Source organism: Leuciscus leuciscus, assembly GCF_965113295.1.
Source record: "Leuciscus leuciscus genome assembly, chromosome: 11".
Taxonomy (NCBI): Eukaryota; Metazoa; Chordata; class Actinopteri; order Cypriniformes; family Leuciscidae; genus Leuciscus; species Leuciscus leuciscus.
In genome coordinates, this window is record NC_138735.1 from 18554186 (window position 1) to 18574089 (window position 19904).

The 19904-nt window shown below is 39.1% G+C and overlaps 2 protein-coding genes across 2 annotated transcripts in view; both read right to left on the reverse strand.

The window, feature by feature from the left end:
• Positions 1 to 19904, reverse strand: part of cntnap2a (contactin associated protein 2a) — a 410290-nt gene that overhangs the window by 203462 nt on the left and 186924 nt on the right. Inside the window, exon 4 of the mRNA XM_082183874.1 lies at positions 9150 to 9297. Within this exon, the coding sequence (XP_082040000.1) occupies positions 9150 to 9297 (148 nt within the window). The remainder of the gene's footprint in view (positions 1 to 9149; positions 9298 to 19904) is intronic.
• The window catches only part of LOC309508789 (uncharacterized protein), a gene marked incomplete at its 5' end in the record, with an annotated part of 237159 nt that overhangs the window by 139723 nt on the left and 77532 nt on the right, over positions 1 to 19904 (reverse strand). The gene's annotated exons all lie outside the window — the stretch shown is intronic.

Consider the following 19904-nt stretch of genomic DNA (forward strand, 5'->3'; position numbering starts at 1 on the left):
AAGCTGGTCATTACCTTCTGTAAGCTGGTTTAAAATGGTCATTAGCTGTTGTAAGCAGGTTTAAGGTGGTCATTAGCTGGTTTAACCTGGTCATTAGCTGTTCAAGCTGGTCATTACTCTCTGTAACCTGGTTTAAACTGGTCATTAGCTGTTCACACTGGTCATTAGCTGGTGTAAGCAGGTTTAAGGTGGTCATTAGCTGGTTTAACTTGGCCATTAGCTGCTCAAGCTGGTCATTAGATGGCGTAAACAGGCTTAGGATGGTCATTAGCTGGTTCAAGCTGATCATCACCTATATAGTGTGAGCTGGTTTAAGATGGTTATTGGCTGGTTTAAACTTGTCATTATCTAGTGTAAGCTGGTTTAAGTTTGCTTCAAACTGGTTATTACCTATTGTCAGCTTGATATGGTCATTAGCTAATTCAAGCTTGTCATTAGCTGGTGTATGCTGATTTAGGATGGCCATATATTGGTTTAAGTAATTGGTTTGGTCATTAGCTTGTGTATGCTGGTCAATAATTGCTGTAAACTACAGTAGTGATTAGCAGGTTCAAGCTAGTCACTAACTGGTGATTAGCTGGTTGCTAGTTTGTTATAGGTAAGGTTGTCAATTTAATAAGTTAATGTGATTATTATTAGTAGCATTAGTAAGTATTAGATTTTGATATTGTTATCTAAAATGTGTAAAACGTTGAAAAACAGCGAGATGTGACACTATGGCATCAAATATGTGCGTTGACTGTTTGACAGTTCTTGTTGCAGGTCCCACAGGTCAGCTTGAGCCAGCAAATGATCAGTTTATACCAGTAAGAAATAAATGTTTCAAATCATATCTACCATTTTAATCTGGATTTTCTAGCAGGGTGAGAATATTGTGTATTTATGTCTCCCTATGCTCTCATAAACAACCATTTGGGGATGGTGGCACATATTTATCGGCATCAGTGATCACCTGCATGGGATGACTTAGGAATATGAGCAGATCCACCAGCAGGAAAATCACTGCAGCCAAACCCCCCTCGGCTCCTCACGAGCAAGAAAACAGCTTGAGGAATAATACGTATCTAAAGATACCAGGCTTCATTCATACTTGTCATAAACACAAACATTCAGAAGAGCCAGGCGTCAGGTTTATTTACACTATTATTATTTCAATGGCAGTATGAAAACAGAAAAATGTCTACTATGCTGCAGTTTAATCAGTCTCATTTTGATTTGATTTTTTATCTTGTCCGCAAATAAATAAAAGAAAAAATGAAAAAAGTGAGAAGTTTGAGAATCATGATTTAAAAAAAATCATTAATAAAGATGGTTCTTCTGGTCTGGGGTAAAATGACCGATGATTACATCACTGTAATGAGAGAACTGAGTGTGATACTTCTCAAACCAATTTATGGGGGTGTTAATTGAAATTTGTTATCAAGATCAATTTGGCAGCACTTAATATAATGAAAGTGATGAATTTGTCAAGGCTACACTCCATTTCAGAAAACAGAGCATGTTGATGTAATTTTTTTTCTTTGCTAATGAAATTACAATATAATAAAAGTCTAGACTGAAATAAAAAAATGAAAAAAGAATACCAATGAAGCAAATGGAATGACTAATGCCATTAATTCACAAACGTGACCTACGGGGGGCGTTTACCCTGTGAGCCACATTCACATTTCCAGCTCCAAATACATTTGCTAATTTGGAAAGCATTGCTGTTTAAATCCATGATTTGCAATGACTGATATCTTTCAAACAAATGAAAATCCAGCAAAGCTGTCTCTATAAGATGATAGCTTATCCTGTAACCACATCTTCAGTGCAAAGACAGGACAAATATGTAGCATACTGTCAGGGATCCACCAGATCTGCACACTCCGCCCACTCATTCACTCTCCCGGGAATACTGATTCACCACACCTGCACCTCATCATCACCTCATCATTCACTCCCTTTATAAACACCGGGCGGTGAGTACAATCCAATTGACCTTTCGCCGGCCCCTCCCCCAAAACGGCCATTGTCCAATCACACATCATAGCAAACGTTACTATGTGAGCAGGTCCGACAAACATTAGCAAGATTGTGAAGCGTGCGCCCATGGCGTTTGTAAATCGGACACTACATACCCCGAGAGATTGTCTGGAGGAGTTGTGTTCTTTCCATTCCCAAAGCCGAAAACACAACGTGAGCGGTGCCTACAATGGATAAAACAGTGTGGACGGCCCCACTCCCAGTTAAATGTGTCGAACATTACGAAGCATAAATACGTCTGCTGGCTGTGGTATCGATGGCTACTTAAAGGTTTTTTTTGTTTTGTTTTTCTGATCTGAAAAACGATCCTATCTGTAACTCAAAAAACATAATATTGTCTGAACCGCGAGTTTTATGATCCGTTGCCCCACTAATAAATATTATGGTCTCAACCGCGATTTTTGTGATCTGTTGTCCCCCTAATAAATATTATGGTAAGTGAATTATGAAAGACAATCAATGAAAGTTATTTAACGTTAGATGCAAATTAAGGCTATGTCTGGTTAAACAGTTATTGTGTGATTTCGTTTATTGTGCTTTGTCAACTTGAAGCATGAATTTGAGAAAGAAAATCATTTTTGGAAGAAAAATGCACCACATACTTTTGTCAATGATATAGGCCTAAGTTATAGCTAAAAGATTGTAAAAGCTTTCAGTTCACCTGCCTAATTGTAGTTGAAAAGTCAAATTAAGCTTGATTAATGATATACTGTGACTGATCAAATAAACTACAGCATCGGGAATATAACTCCCATGTGTTTTGCAGCATTTAAAATTTTAGTTGTGTTATGCGAAAAAACACACATGTATAAGAAATTATTGCTGACAGCACTTTTATTTTCAGAGACAGTTTTTTCTTTCACACAAAAACACAACAGTAAGTGTCTTACAATGCTTTTAAACACTTGTTTCCTTGTTCTTTGTCATAATCACAAATGATGTGTATGAACACCGGTAAGCATTAGCCTCGATAGAGACGTAGATAGTAGTCGTGTCTCCTTCATTGCGTATTTTTATATTATAATATATCCCTCCACTGCATACTGTAACCCTTTTTGCCTCAATCTGGAAGATATCGCGGAGGTATTGCTCCAAAAAAGGTCACTGACACGCACGGGTATACCTTTTTCCATCATGGCAATCTGTCGCGCTGGTCGTGTTTGACCATTTGTTTGTCGGACGTAGCAACAGTAACTAAGGGGGGCGGGGCTCGGCGAAAGGTCAATTACCACCAAAGATTGAAACATTGTCACGCACTACTGTTCATGTCCTAACCTCTGATATGTGTCTCTGCGCAAGCCCTCGTCGACTCCGGTTCAGTGGGAAACTTCATCTCAACCCATCTCCTTCAGAAACTGAATGCACCCAAGCAACGATGTTCTCAGGATCTTCGTATACACACCATTCAAGGAAAACCGCTGGGCAAGGGTTGTATTCGTCACTTCTCCCCCACTCTGACGCTCCGCATTGGATGTCTACACTCCGAGGAGATAACGTTCATGGTGCTGGAAGAGTCCACTGCTCTCATCCTGGGACGCCTGTGGATGATCCAACATCAACCACTCATCGACTGGGACTCTGGTGAGATAATCCAATGGAGCGAGAACCGTTTCAAATCCTGTCTTTCTACTGTTAAAAGAATCCCCAAGAACTCATCATCCTCTTCATCAACTCGGGACTATCAGAACCTCTCCATCAACTCCATATCCGTCGAGAGTCCCGAAGTCATCCATAAAATGGAGATTCATGAAGAGTACCGGGCGTTCCAGGATGTCTTCAGCAAGCAGCTGGCTACCAAGTTAACACCACATCGGCCATGGGACTGTGCTATTGACCTGCTACCTGGAGCCACGTTACCCAATGGTAGAGTATACCGTTTGTCCATCCCGGAACAGAAGGCCATGGAGGAGTACATTGAGGAAGTCCTGCAACAACAGTTTATCCGACCATCTACATCCCCTGCCGCTTCAAGGTTCTTTGTTTCTAAGAAGGACGGAGGCTTGAGGCTGTGCATAGACTACCATCATCTCAATTCACAAACTGTCAAGTTCAGTTATCCCCTTCCTCTGGTCCCGGCTGCTCTGGAGCAACTAAGAGGAGCTCCTATCTTCTCGAAGTTGGACCTGCGTAGTGCCTATAATCGTATCCGCATCCGTCGAGGTGATGAATGGAAGACATTATCGCTTTCATCACACCTTTGTGCACTTTGTGCACATCAACTGTATCTCAAGCTGGAGAAGTGTGAGTTCCACACCACCTCAGTCCAATTCCTTGGATATGTCATCGACCAACATGGGATCCAGATGGACCAGAGGAAGGTGGACGCCATCCGGAACTGGCCTCAACCCACTACCGTCAAAGAGCTACAACGTTTCCTAGGATTCGCAAACTTCTACAGGAAATTCATCAACAATTACAGCCTCATCAGTTCACCTCTGACATCCACCCTCAAAGGCCGGCCCAGTCTCTGTCCTTCACCCCAGAAGCCTCCAACTCATTCCAACAGCTAAAATAAGCTTTTCAGACCGCTCTGATCCTGGCTCATCCGAATCCAGATATCGCCTTCATCGTCGAGGTCGATGCCTCTTCTACTGGGATCGGAGCGGTCCTATTTCAGTGGCAGGGTGATCCTCCTAAACTCCATCCATGTGCCTTTTATTCTAAGAAGCTGTCCCCGGCGGAGCAGAATTACGACACTGGTAACCAAGAACTACTCGCAATTAAGCCTGCCTTAGAGTGGAGACACTGGCTGGATGGAGCAAATCATCAGTTTAAAGTCATCACCGATCACTGCAATTTAGAATACCTCAGGGAGGCTAAAAGGCTCAATCCTCGCCAGGCTCGATGGGCACTATTCTTCACCCGCTTCAATTTCATCGTCACCTATCATCCTGGCACCAAGAACTGTAAAGCTGACGCTCTATCTCGTATTCATCAACCATCTCCTGAAGAAACCCATCCAGATCCTATTCTCCATCCAGCCATTGTTGTCAGTCCCATCACCTGGAGTATCGAGCAAATCTCCCAAGAAAACCTTACCAATCCTGCTCCGCCGGGAGGTCGAGAAGGGCTCCTCTACGTACCACCTCCTCTCCGTCCAGCCCTTCTGGACTCAACTCATACTTCTCCGGGCTCTGGACACCCAGGTAGCAGGCGTACCCTCTCGCTCCTACGTCAACGCTACTGGTGGCCCTCCATGCCTCAGGATGTCTCCCGATTTGTCAATGGTTGCTCAGTCTGTGCCGTTACCAACACCCCGAGGAAACTTCCTGAAGGCAAGCTCGTTCCACTACCTATGCCACGTCGACCATGGTCTCACATTGGCATTGACTTCATGATGGATCTACCTAAATCATGAAATCCTACCTGCATCTTCGTCGTTGTTGACCGGTTCTCCAAAGCCTGCAAGCTGATACCTCTTCCAGGACTACCCACTGCCTTCAAAGCTGCAGAGGCTCTCTTTCAGAACATGTTTCGCAACTTCGGCATCCCTGAAGACATAGTGTCTGACCGTGGACCCCAGTTTATATCCAGAGTATGGCAAGCTTTAGGAGTGCACTCCTATGAGTGTCTGTAAGCCTTTCCTCTGGTTATCACCCACAAACTAACGGCCAGGCTGAGCAGAAGATCCAAGAGATCGGGAGATACCTGAGGGCATATTGCCACCAGAACCAGGACAGCTGGAGCCAATTCCTTCCCTGGGCCAAATACGCACAGAATTCACTCCGCCAATCCACCACAGGGCTCACCCATTTCCAGTGCATCCTGGGATATCAACCACCTCTGTTTCCCTGGTTGGGTGAGCCCTCGGAGGTTCCAGCTGTCAACCACTGGTTCGAGCAGAGCGAGAGGGTATGGGACTCAGCTCACGTGTATCTCAAGCAGGCAGTGTGGAGGCACAAGATCCAAGCCGACTGTCGTCGCACCTCGACCCCTCAATACCAACCTGGACAGAAGGTTTGGCTATCGACACAGGACATCTGCCTCCGCCTGCCTTGCCGTAAGCTGAGTCCTTGATACATAGGTCCATTCACCGTGCAGAGGCAGCTCAACGAGGTCACCTATCAACTCAACTTACCACCACATTACTGTATCTCACCTTCCACGTATCTCTCCTAAAACCTCACACTGAACCTGTCACTCCTCTTCCCACAGATCCTGGTGTGGCCGACATACCTCCTCCCAACCTAGCCGAAGAAGAGCCTTGAAGAATCAGGGATCCACCAGATCTGCCCACTCGTTCACTCTCCCCGGAATACTGATTCATCACACCTGCACCTCATCACCTCATCATTCACTCCCTTTATATACAACCCTTCACCTTCTGTTCAGTGTCTGGTCTCGTCTTTACATGGACGCACAAGACTCACTACCTGTTACTTACCTGATCTACCAACCTGAGATGCTCATCTTCAGTCTTCGTTCCCATCTGCCTTCTCCGTTGGTCATCTTCGTCATCCGTTCTCCACTCTGGTTTCCACTCCAACTGCAAAGACATTCATATTACTATTCAGCTAAGTTCTATCTTCATCAAGTTTGCATTACCTACTCACCATTACATCTGCTGGTTCCGTGCTTCTGTTCTCTATAAACATTGTTTATATTTACTCACCTGTTTGAGTTTTCTCTAAACCTGTCACATACATTGTGTTCAGTGAGTACATTGTTTGTTTTTTCATCTTGTTGGTTTTGTGAAGTTGCACCAGATACACGTACATGTAACCACGATCCAAAGTTAACACTTGCCGAATGCAAAAACTAATTGTCAAAGGGACACAAATACATTCTAAATTAAACTATCAAATTATTTTACATAATTATAATATATAACTTTTTTTAGATGACATCATAGTAGGGCTGGGTGATATAATGATAATCATCACAATATATTTTTATAAAATTATAACAAATTTGTTAAGTTTTCGATATAATGTTAAAGCACTGTGCAAATAATTCTGTACATGCTTGTTGCAGACTGTCGCACTGGTGACCATAACTGATAAGCACTGGCATTTCTGTTTAGTATGAGAAACATTAAATGGGAAAAAACACCAAAAGCGGAACGAAACAGAGGTGCTCATTTGAACCATGCGCCACACGGAACATTTAACACACTGCAGCGTGAGCTTAGAGCGAAAGCATTTACTCGCTGAGAACGCTGACCATCTCAATCATGCGACCAGTAAACACTGCTGTGAGATCCATAGAGAAGCATTTGAGTTTGGTGCAGAGTTCTCCCAAACAAACCACAAATCAAATCCCTCGTGATTTAAACTAGTTTAAAGCCTGATGAAACAGTGCACACTTTCTCAACAATACTAATGCGGAAACAGGAGGAACCCTAAGCCAAAATGACAGAAGGCTTTTCAATCGATAAGTTGCCAACACTTACCATTATTTACTGTAGTAACATTAACTGAGACCATGGAATTGTGGCAGAAATGTGGGATATTTTCTTATAGATTTTTGGTTATATTATTAATGTAGACATTGAAGGAGTAATGTAATATAATAGCAGTACTTTTTTGTTATTAAGCTATAGCAGTTTTTGTACATTTGTATGTATGTCTTTAGGTTACTGTTTTTCATAACAAATACCCTAAGTCACGGTTCGGTACGTACCTCGGTTTTGAGGTCACGATTCGGTACTTGTCCGCCCCCCGTGTTCTCCCAAATAACCCATCATGGGAAGTGTGGCAAGCAGGACGAGGCCTAAGGCCGAAGGACGTGAGAATCTCACAGATGCATAAAAGGAGGAGCGACGACAGTGAAGGACGAGAGAGGTCCAGGCCTGGACTATTTTGTGTTATGTTTTGTTTATGTTTGTGCGGCAGTCGTCTGTGAGGGGCTGCCACTTTTACCTTTGTTGTGTTTATTTATTAAAGTTCGCCGGTTCCTGCCTCCTCCTTCCCTGATCCTTTCACTGTGTTACAGGAAGGTTTGGCAAAAAGTTAATTTTGGATCCTGGTAACAACTGCCCTGATTGATTTAATAACAAGTGAAGTGAAACTACATATTAAAAAGTATTGAAGACCTAGGGGTGTCAAACTCAGTTCCTGGAGGGCCACAAGCAGAGTTTAGCTCCAACCCTACATAAACCCACTTGATCTGCTGTAGCTAATCAAGTACTTCAGGATTACTAGAAACTTCCAGGAAGGTGTTTTGTAACTGACTGAAGCTACACTCTACAAGACAGTTTGACTTATGTTCAATTCAATTCAATTCACATTTATTTGTATAGTGCTTTTCACAATACATCGTTTCAAAGCGGCTTTACAGAAAATGCATGAGTCCACATTACAATTTAGAGTGATTTGTTATCAGAGGTCACTGTCTAAGTTATGTATTTCAGAAATATACATATACAAATCAGTTTGCAATTTTTTTAAATAATTTAAACAATGTAATAATTTAAGGCAGAAACAATATAGTAACGAAGTAATACATACTTGTTTGTTAACAAATGATTATGACATATATAAATTTGTAGCATTAGTGCATGTTGATTCAGAGTTTGTACTGAAGTTCATCTGTACTGAAGTCCTCGCATGAAGTCCTCATGTGACCTAGACTGTTGTTTGTCTCAATGTATATATAGCCAAAAACATCACGTTGGAGAAATACTGTGCTTGATTAAACAGGGCACAGTATCAGTTCTCTGTTCAATTTTAGTGAACACCAGGGTGGCATAATAGTGGATATCTGTGCAAATCATGGAAATGATTTGTATGGGATGGATAGCTGACCTTGACTTTCAAAAAAAGTTGTGTCAGCTTATTTCTTTTAATTGTACCGGGATCTTTCTGAATATATATTGCCATCTTGCACTGCATATTAATCACTCCAGTGATGCAAAAAAGCTTAGAACCACGTTTCCTCAGTATGAAAAGAAACTTTTAATAGATAAAACTGTCAATTTTACACTGAGCTTAGCAAATGTTCCTGCTTTAATAAAGATTGGGCTACATAAAAATAAAAAAATAAAAATAAAAAAAGCAGTTATTAGGATGAAAATCCCAATCGGCTTCAACATCATATATATTCAGCATCATATAAATAACTGCCACAAAATGCTGTCTTATCTGATATCTGCTGTGGAATGTGACAGTGCAGTGTCAACTTACAGTACGGGCACCCGTAGATCTCGAACCTGAGGCCGATCCGTCCTTCTTCACTCCAGTCTAAAGGAATGATGCGCAAATAACGGGCCACAATCGGGTTTTGCAGGTCATGCCGAACCACACTCTCAGTATTGGAGTTACCTGCAAATGCCTGCAAGACAGGTGCGACATATGTTACTTCACTTTTTAAACTTAAAACCTAGCTATATCTCACATAAATAAAACTGCAACAATTAACCATAAACCATAAACAAAGATACTTCCAATAATCACTCCTATTTAAAATAAATGTTTATTTGTTAATAATAAGAATGTTCTCTTTTTCACTTCTATAAGCCAATTAGTATATATATATATATATATATATTCTCCACCAATCCAGTCTCCACCAAACCAGTCTCCTCTCCACCAATAAGCTGGTGTGTGGTGGGCGTTCTGGCACAATATGGCAGCCGTCGCATCATCCAGGTGGATGCTGTACATTGATGGTGGTTGAGGAGAGATCCCCTGATATGATTGTAAAGCCTTTTGATTCATTCATTCATTTATTCATTCATTCATTCATTTATTCATTCATTCATTCATATATACTTCAACTTGTGTAGACAATTTGTATTACAAATATTGCAGCTCTTACGATAAAATGATGCTTCATTTCCTTTTCTTCCTTTGTGTAAATATTCAGCACAACCGATATTGATTGAGACATTGAATATTTGTACTATTATTTACATTGTTAGTGTCACTTCCTCCCAGCAATTTCTTCTGTGAAACAGTTTGGACAGATTTGTCTCATATCTAGTCGAGTGTGGTTTTGAGAGATCTTTATGAAACTCTCTCTCCTGTCCAGTCTGAGAAGCTGTAATCATCAGACCAAAAAAATAATAAAAAAAATCGAGGCGACATGTAGGTGGAATCAAGTTGCATGGCTCTGTGGTTCACGTTGACCCTACGCAGCTTCTTGTGTCACGCAGAGCAAGAAATTGATGGAGTGGTCCATTGAGTGGTGGGCAACTTCAGTTGCCATACAGACCATGTGGGATTGGGTGATAAGCAGCTCAAAGCCACCAAACTGGAATGATGCGGATTATAGTACTTGCCCCCCTCCCCCTCCCTCCACTAAAGAAACCACCATTATATGGACTTTATTGTACAACTGGGGATTTCTTGTCAGGAACATGCTGAACATGTCAATATTGGAGGCTCCATACGGTGGTCCAATGTTTGAAGTGCTGATTACTGTGCTCTGTAGTGGGCAACTGGGGAGTGTTTACTTCATTTTTCACTGCAAAGAGAGAAAACTGAGTTGTTGTGAGGTTTCAGGTGACAGTGTTTTATGGGTGGACCTCCTGGGCACAATGAGTAGGCTATAGTACAGAACTGGGGTTTTCATCCACTAGGGGTGCTACGGAACAATTGAGAGAACTTTACAATAGTGTATTTTTTATAAATATTACAAAATGTATTATAAATGTATTGCAAAATGTAAAATATTCATATTCATAAATATAAATAAAAAAGCATTCATTTTGAAAAGAATAATTTTCACACACAAAAACTCTGCAATTTTGGAACCATATTTATTGTGAAAAGTGTTTAACAAATACCAGTACATTTGGATTTTATTGAAAGAGTTTCAGGGTTATCACAGTTAACTAGGCTACACTTTATTTGAAGGTGTCCATGTTACAGTGTAATTAATTATAAGTGAAGTATAACTGAGTAATAATAATTAACTACATGTATTTTCTATAGGAATAGGGTTAGGATTATTATCATCATCTTCATCTTCATTGGATCTAGCGTTAAAGATTGATTTTTTTATAGTGATTTCTCATTTTAAATTAGTTTAAGGATGCACTAAAACTGGAATAAAAATAAATAAATAAATAAATATTTAGAAAAACAACAGAATTGCTAAAACTTTAAAATGAAAATGTAAACTAATGAAAAATGTAAATAAAAACTAAAATACTATCTAAATGACTCTAAACATTGAAGTGTTTCTCTAATATTGTAATATTATATTTAGAACTACAAATAAATCTCAGAAAAAAAATAAATAAATAAAAAGCCAACTCCAACAATCTCCCTGACTGTGTATGAACTGTTTTTGCTCTCACTACATTTATTTGGCCTCACAGACACAAAATTAACATCTTAAATGTCCGCTGACCTATTTTTTACTTCCATTGTGTTTAGAAAAGCGGATTAATCCTCATAAATCTGCATTACTTCACCCGGCACAAACCAGGCTAAAAATTGTGCCTTCCTAACCAGAATGACACAAATTTTTTTCACAGTTAATTCCAGATTCAGACCTTAAACAGTCAGCGAGTGTGTAATTAGTTAGCCAAATGTGAAGTCACCCTGAGAGCTTTGGTGCCTGGCATGTTGTTTAATCAAGCACCTTCACAATTTAAAGCACAAAGGCCTGACGGAGATAGAGGCTGTCTTTCATTAGTGGAGAGTTCGGGTTTAGGAAGGAAGCCAGCTGTAACTATCATAAGCGGCACATTCACTGGTTTCCCATAGTATAATTAAAGTTGCTTTTACTTATTTTGTGTTAAAGCTCCTGGGTCTCTTCTTCCTTTAACAGCTTTAAACAGCCATCCGCTCTTTTCACATTTCTCACTCTGAGAATGACGGACACTGTTCTGACCTTTTCTGTACATGCAGGTTGACCAGGCGCTCCAACCATCATAACAAGAATAAAACATGCTGATGGTTGTTTATGTTCGATGATGATCTTTTTCTTCACTAGAAATTGTAAGATGTATGCGGCAGGTTTGACCAGTTTAACATCCTTCTTCCAAGAAAGTCTAATATATAGCTGTATAATACTGGCAGATTTGTGGATGCCTGCCAAATAAAACATTCAGGTCTTGCAATTGTTTTCAGTGTTGTTTTATGTAGCCATTCTTTTGTTAGGCCTACATCAAGAAATTGATTTTGTAATATTTTACCCCTAGAGTATGGGAACTGAGAAATATTTTCTGGTATCTTTCCTATTGACAATCATAAGAACAATCTATTGAAGCTAAGTACATTACCAAAGCAATCTGAGATGGTCCTAAATCAAAATTATAGTGAATCACGCAGCTGTCACACATTGTGATCCAACGCATTAATCTGTTTGACGTTCATATCACATTTTGAATGGCTAATTACTATGCTAACACAGGTGCAGAGTTTGTTGTGGTCTCAACTGATAAATTAACTTCTGCAAAATTGCACAGCACTGCTGTCCCCACCACTTATTAATTTTTTTTTTGTAAAAGTTACAACATTTTATAGTTACAATATTTATTAATATAATATAAAAAAATTTTTTATATAAAATATAAACATATTAACTAAATTATTATTTAATACCAATAATAATGACAATGATAATAATAATTAGGCTATTGCCTTTTATTTGTCATTGTTCTGAAGCCACTCTAGAGGGTGTAGGCCTATACCTTGGTCCTTTACATGCAATCTGCTAGCAATCACATAAATAACGCATGGCACAAGCTGATTGGCCTCTGCAAATCCTGCAGCCTATGAGATTACTTGCTAAACATTTAAATAGTCTGGTTCATTGTTTGCTGTAAGCCAGTCCTGCAGCTCGCTATCAGAGTTCCTCTGAAACCTTTCACCTTCCCCAGCTCCACCTAAATCTGCTAAAGCTGTGCAGGGAAAACTGTCTTTGAATCGCTTGCCCAAGCGGAAAAATGTGTTGGTTTATTTGATACAAAACTAACTAGACTAAATCAAATAAAAAATAAAACAGTCATAACTGAAACTATGTTCATAGTATTGCATTTTCTCCATAGGGAATATAATTCTAACATTAGTCGTTGTCTAGGACATCTCTCCTCCAGCAACTTCACTCTTCATGCCCCCCCCCTCCCCTCCCCTCCCCTCCCCTCATGTGCATGCACACTAACCCCCCAACCCCAAATCATTCTTGTCGATTACTGGCTAGAACACTGTTTGTTATGTTTCATGGTGCAGGTTGGCCCAGTTTGTTTTTGTTGCCGTTTATGGAGCCTGGGCTGTCTACAGAGACCGAGTTTTTTTACAGTGTATTCAGGGGACAGGCAGCTAGCGGATAGTGAGGAGATGTTTGCTGTATGTGAAAAAAAAAAAAAAAATTCAGCCTAAAAAACGTGTGACATCGCTTAGAGCACCTTTAAACTAAGCGCTGTCTGTGAAACCAGGCCTATACAGTAAGTATAATACATTTATTATATTATACTATAAGTTAGAACTGCAAAATTAATCAGTTAATCAGTAAAAGATCGCAATCTTGATTCAAACACCCACTCAATCTTATTCCTAAATAACAACGATGTCTATTAAACCCTTGACAAGTACGATCACAGCGAACAATAAGATCTGTGTTGGCACTGCCGTTTATCCAGAGCAGTTTTCATGTATAGGTATGAAACAGCTTCACAAACAGTCTTCACAAACAGTCTTTACAATGTCACACAGAAAAAACAAGCATCACACAGGCAACGCATTTAATAAAATTGTCACTGATTAAAAACAGCTATTGAAAAAAGATGTGTTTTGAGTTGTACTTTAAAATCCGGTACAGTAGCAGTGTCTCTAATACGTTTTGGCAAACTGTACCAAAGTTTAGGCACTGCTACAGCAAAGGCGCAATCCCCTTTTTGACTCAGATGTGTCCTAGGAATTTTGAGTAACTTCCAAGTCGCTCATCTCAAAGTCTAGTCTGATATTCAATTAAGAGATCTGAGAGACAGGCTGGTGCGAGTCCATGCAAGGATTTGTACACTAATAACAGAAGTTTAAAATCAATCCTATAATAGACTGGAAGCCAATGCAGGGAGACCAGGGTAGGAGTAATGCGTTCATGTTTTTTTTAAATTCCCATTAAGAGTCTAGCAGCAGAGTTTTTAACTTTTTGCAAATGAGAACTAGATGACTGACTAATTCCCTTAGATAATGCATTGCAATAGTCAAGTCTTGATGTTATAAAAGTGTGGATCGCAGTTTCAAGGCTTTTAAACGTCAAATATGACTTCATCGAATTGATCTGTTTGTCCAGCTTTAGAGAGCTGTCAATATACACACCTAAATTTCGAACAAGTTTTGACATGAGGTGACAAAGAGCCAAAATCTAGATGTGCTGTCCCACCCTGGCTCCACTAGAACACAAACTATAATCTCAGTCTTTTAATTTAGATGTCAAATTTAGAAGCCAACCATGTTTTAAGATCTAAAAGACAGGCCATAAGAGGTTCCAAACCATTTCATGTGAAAGTGGCAAATACACTTGTACATCATCAGCCTAGTAGTAAAAAGCAATATTATATTTCTTGAAAATATTTCTCAAAGGAATCATATGAGAGAAAATAAAATAGGAGCAGGGATGGAGCCTTGAGGCACACCACACATGATCGGTGCTGATCTAGCGGAACAGGCCCCAATATTCACTATCATGCTTCTACCAGTCAAATAGGTTTTAAACCACTTCAGGACTTTCCCCTGAACCCCCGCATACAGTACTCCTCCAACTGTGAGAGCATCACTAAGTGATCAATTTTGTCAAAAGCAGCAGTTAAAGGGGTGGTTCGGGATTTTTGACATCGGACCTCATTTTTAAGTCAGCCTGGTTGTTATTCATCAGTGGAGACATTTTTTTTTTAAATGATCCAGTCCTTATATTTGGATAGTTAGCCGATGCTAGGCTAGCGCGAGTCAATGATATGTTAGCCAGCCATTAAAAAACGTTTTACCCACTCCACAGTGCACCAAACGTGTACACTAGACACTATTTAACACACAATTATAACACTAGACTATCGATGTATATGTCCGTTGAGAGAATAATGTTAGAAATCAAACTTACCTTTTCATCACATTGCATTAGTTATAATTTGTTCCCTGTAATCATAAGCCTTGTCTACAGCAGCAGCGGAGTGATATTGATTACCTAGGCAACCGAGTGAGCTGGTACACACATGACGCAAGTGTATTTACCTGCCGCGACTTTGATATCGCTGAGGAATGCTAGCTAACGTTAGCTGGATGTAACGACTGTAGTGCGCTTCTGTTCTGTGTTTACTTTTTGCCGCATTACTAACCGGAGCAAAGTAAAATTCCGCAGCTGCTGAGAAACTAGTTCCTTTGGGATCATTGAGATGAAAGGTAAGTTTGATTTCTAACATTATTCTCTCAACGGACATTTGCATCGATAGTCTAGTGTTATAATTGATTTGCGTTTGGTGCACTGTGGAGTGGGTAAAACGGTTTTTAATGGCTGGCTAACATATACCATTGACTCGCGCTAGCCTAGCATCGGCTGGATAATTTTGAAAAAAAAAAATGTCTCCACTGATGAATAACAACCAGGCTGACTTAAAAATGAGGTCTGATGTCAAAAATCCCGAACCACCCCTTTAAATCTAATAAAACGCTAACACGACAGATTTGCCAGCATCAACAGTCAGCAACAAATCATCACTGAAAGGTTTTACAAGGGCTGTCTCAGTTGAGTTGTGTTTCCTAAAGCCAGACTGGTAGACTTTGCCGATCTTATGCTCTTCTAGAAAGTTATTTGATTGATAAAAAACTACTTTTTCAAAACATTTTGGTAAAAATGAAAGATGAGCGATTGGTCTGAAGTTAGCCAGGACAGTCAGGTCCAAATTTGGTTTCTTCAGAATAGGCTGCACAAAAGCCTGTTTCAACATGTCTTTACTTACCACTTCTTGTAAACACTGAAATATAATCAATTCAAAATGATTAAAAACTGCAGTATACCAAGCAGGACTTGAGGATTTCAGGTCATTGGTGAGAAATCCACTCTAATTGCCTCAATCTTAGCTATAAAATAGTCAAGAAAATTGTCACATAAAGTCGGGGACGATACGAAATGTACCTTAGTGGAAGGATTTACTACTGTATAAATAATATTTAAAAAATATAAAAATAATAATAAATATTTTCGTATTATTCAAATTTTCTAGAAATATCTAAATATCTAGATTAGCCGATCTTACAGCTCTCCCAAATTTTGTTAGTTTCCTTAAAAATGTCATAACAGATTTGAAGATTATCCCTTTTCCATTTTTTTCAGCCTGCCTGCAAGCTTGTCTATACAGCACCGGCTCTCATCATTCAGGGATGGGCAGAATTTCAGATACATGTGTTTAAAATACGTATTTCAAATACAAAATACTATATTGTATTTTGTATTTTAAAGCATTTGGAAAAAATCAAATGTAATTTGTATATAAATACATTTAAGATGAGTATTTTTGTATTTTCAAAATACATAAAATACTTTTTGCCAGTCAACCTCTTTATCAGGGTATTGATTTTGTGCATCAACTAATTCAGACATTCACTAGCTCAGTATTGGATCAGCGATTCTTTTTGGAATAAGGTGAGAATGTCATGATCAATTCTACTTATTGATTAAAGTTAAAATAGTGCATTACTCACTTCAGTTAACATATAGGGCCCTATCTTGCACCCAGCGCAAGTGACTTTGTACACCGACGCATGTATCATTCCTATTTTGCACCCGCGCAAAGCGGACTTTTCCCTCCACAGAAGCACGTCGGTTAACTAAGAAATACACTTGCGCTCCCGGGGGCGGTTCAGCGCAAAGAGGAGGCGTGTTCCGGCGCAAACGTTCCTTCTTGCTATTTTGCAGGTTTAGAAAACAATTGCGCCACTAACCAGGAAAAAATAGTTTAAAGTCAGTTAAAACTTTTTGCAAATCATACATTATTACGATAGATAGATAGATAGATAGATAGATAGATAGATAGATAGATAGATAGATAGATAGATAGATAGATAGATAAACAATTTATTATAAAAGCATACATCTAGCTTACACATTTACCCAAATTAACCGAAGTTAATTTGGGTGGGTTTCTCCATTTCAATGTAACTTCTCTCTTTTACGGCCGTGACGAGAGCGTTGCTCTCCTTGGCTGTGAACCGCTGCTGGAGCGCGCCTGGCAAATCCGCCGTTACAATAGCAATCCGCTATGGAAAAAGCGCATCTGCTCTTAAAGGGAATGTGAGATGACGCTCTGATTGGTTTATTTCACGTTACGCCCAAACCACACCTATGAATAATGAAGCTACTTCAGACCAACCCATTTTAGATTTGCGCCTGGCGCAAGAGTCATTTATCCCGCCGGGAAAATAGCAACAGCGCCGAGACCCGCCCACAAAGTTACTTGCGCTTTGAGCTTTGACACTTGCGTTTCAGATCGTTAAAATAGGGCCCTTAGTGATGATATAAAGTGTGAATTGATGCAACTTTTTCTAAATCGTTTACATAGATAGGCCTATTTGTGGGGTAAGCAAATTTATCCGTGCAGCTTTTAGTGGGCAGGAATTATTGGAACGTTGGAGTGGAAAAACAAACACTGATTAATGATACACCACAAAAATCTTCAGCTTTTAGTTTTATTGTACACAAAAAATTATAATAAAAAAGGGGTAAATAGTGTCAAATGAATCTAAATGAATTCTAATTTAAAATTTTAGATACAATTTCTAATTTTAATAAACTTATAGAAACAAATAAACTTTACATAAAATAAACATAAAATTACTTAAAAAGCATTGGACTACCTGCAAAAAAATAAATAAAATAAAAATAAATAAAAAGAGTTTGAAATTCAGTTTATGCTGTGGAATCAAAACTGATATTTAGAATTGTGAAACCATGATATTGTTACTGTGAAATAAAATTGAGATTTTGGTCATATCGCCCATCCATATTCTTTGCTAGATAGCAGAAAAGGTTCCCACAGTTATACATACAGTATGCATTTTTTTAATAGTGTTCACCACAAGTAATAGACTACATTATAAACCAGAAATATGCATATAAATGGTTGCTATTTTGCATAAGTTTATTTGTAATTGCCAGAAAGAAAGAAAGAAAGAAAGAAAGAAAGAAAGAAAGAAAGAAAGAAAGAAAGAAAGAAAGAAAGAAAGAAAGAACGACAGAGAGGGCAGAGATGAGAATAGGAATGAAAAGTCAGTAGGCCTATAGTTTCTTCATTCACTGTGACCTATACCTGCACTGGACGGCCAATTTCACATGTATTTTATGTATTTTAAAAATACAAAATACTGTATTTGTATTTAAATACATTTTCCACACAGTATTTTGTATTTGTATTTTAAATACATTTCCATGTATTTATGCCCATCTCTGTCATCATTCAACCAGGGATCAGACTTATTTTTACGGCATTTACTTTTTAGAGGAGCCACTGCATCTAACACATCTTCACAGGTTATCAGTTGAAGGTGTTCATCCACTCCCATGTCCTGAAGAACACTGTCAGCACATTATAAACCTCCCTGAAAATTGTAACAAAAAAAGTTGTAGATGAAAACCTACGAAAATCAAGCCTAGCGTCAATTCTGGCAGGTCACGTTAGTCAAGCTCTCATCAGCTGACTCTCAGCTGATCCACGTCTACCTATAGGAATACAACGCCTATCACTGTATACATATATAAGCTCCTTCAGTATTATCAACAGCCATCGCATTTCTCAGGAGCTAATTACCCTCCTCCATCCCCAGCTCCTCCTCTCGTCAGTCAGGATTTGGCATTCTGATTACCCCTGAATCAGACTGAATCATTCTCTAATTATGTTGTACATTAAAATTAATTAATGATATCTGCAATACATTCATGTTGGTTCTGTTCTGTTTACCCTAAGGGGGGTTTTATTGCTGCTCTCTCTGCTCTTATCCATGCTAGGCTGCATGGATGCGCAGGGAGTTCTTTCCCTGAACAGAACCATACCACCAATCCAAACTGTATGCTAATTGACGATAGTGGTCCTGACAGAAATACTTAATAGATTTCACAGGGTTGTTAAAATGGCAGAAAACAGGAAGAGTAAACAGGACAGGTCTGTGATCAGAGATACTGTAATCACTTAATTCTAAGTCCTCAATAAGGACTTAGACTTAGATGTATAGTTCAAAAATAAACGCTGCGGTATAGTGAACAAAATACAGTAAAGCACCATTTGAAAGAAAATTGAAAATCTTTTTCAAATAAAGATTGTTTCTATTACATTGTTACATCAGTAGGTCTGTGTCTACTTTCGGAGGCACTCAGCATACTCGATTAAAGAAGTCACAGCTCTCCACTGATATATAAAATATAAATACAATCATAACAAATTAAAGCCAGTCATTTATGTTTAAAACAACAGTGTTGTTTTTATGATACCATATTTACTACTTTTCCACCCATTGTAGGTCTATATACATGAAAATATACAGATACCTTCATCCTTTTGCATGTCATACATGGCTTGCTCGCTGTAGATTCTTTTAAGTAGGCTACTGCTTTCAAGATCATGTGGCAAGTCAGTATGATGCTGAAAAAACACCATTTTACTTCAATGTCAAGGCAACTAAGTGATGAGGATCTCAAAGCGAGCATTCAGGATTCATTGCAGGGACAGACACATTTAAAACCAACTACATAATTGCAGCCTTGCTTAAATGATTTATGGACATTCGAATGCTTTTAAGTGGAATCGCAACCACATTTTACAGCATAATCGACGGGACACCCAGCGATGTATCTCTCTGCCAGCAAAGTGAAAGCATGTGAATCAAAGTGAAAAAAAATGTGATCCAGTATTTAAGAAACCATTATCTTCCAACCGAGAGCATTTGGCACCCTCGTACTTTTCTCACCACTTGGGGTTGTCTTGACAGATGAGGTGAGGACAG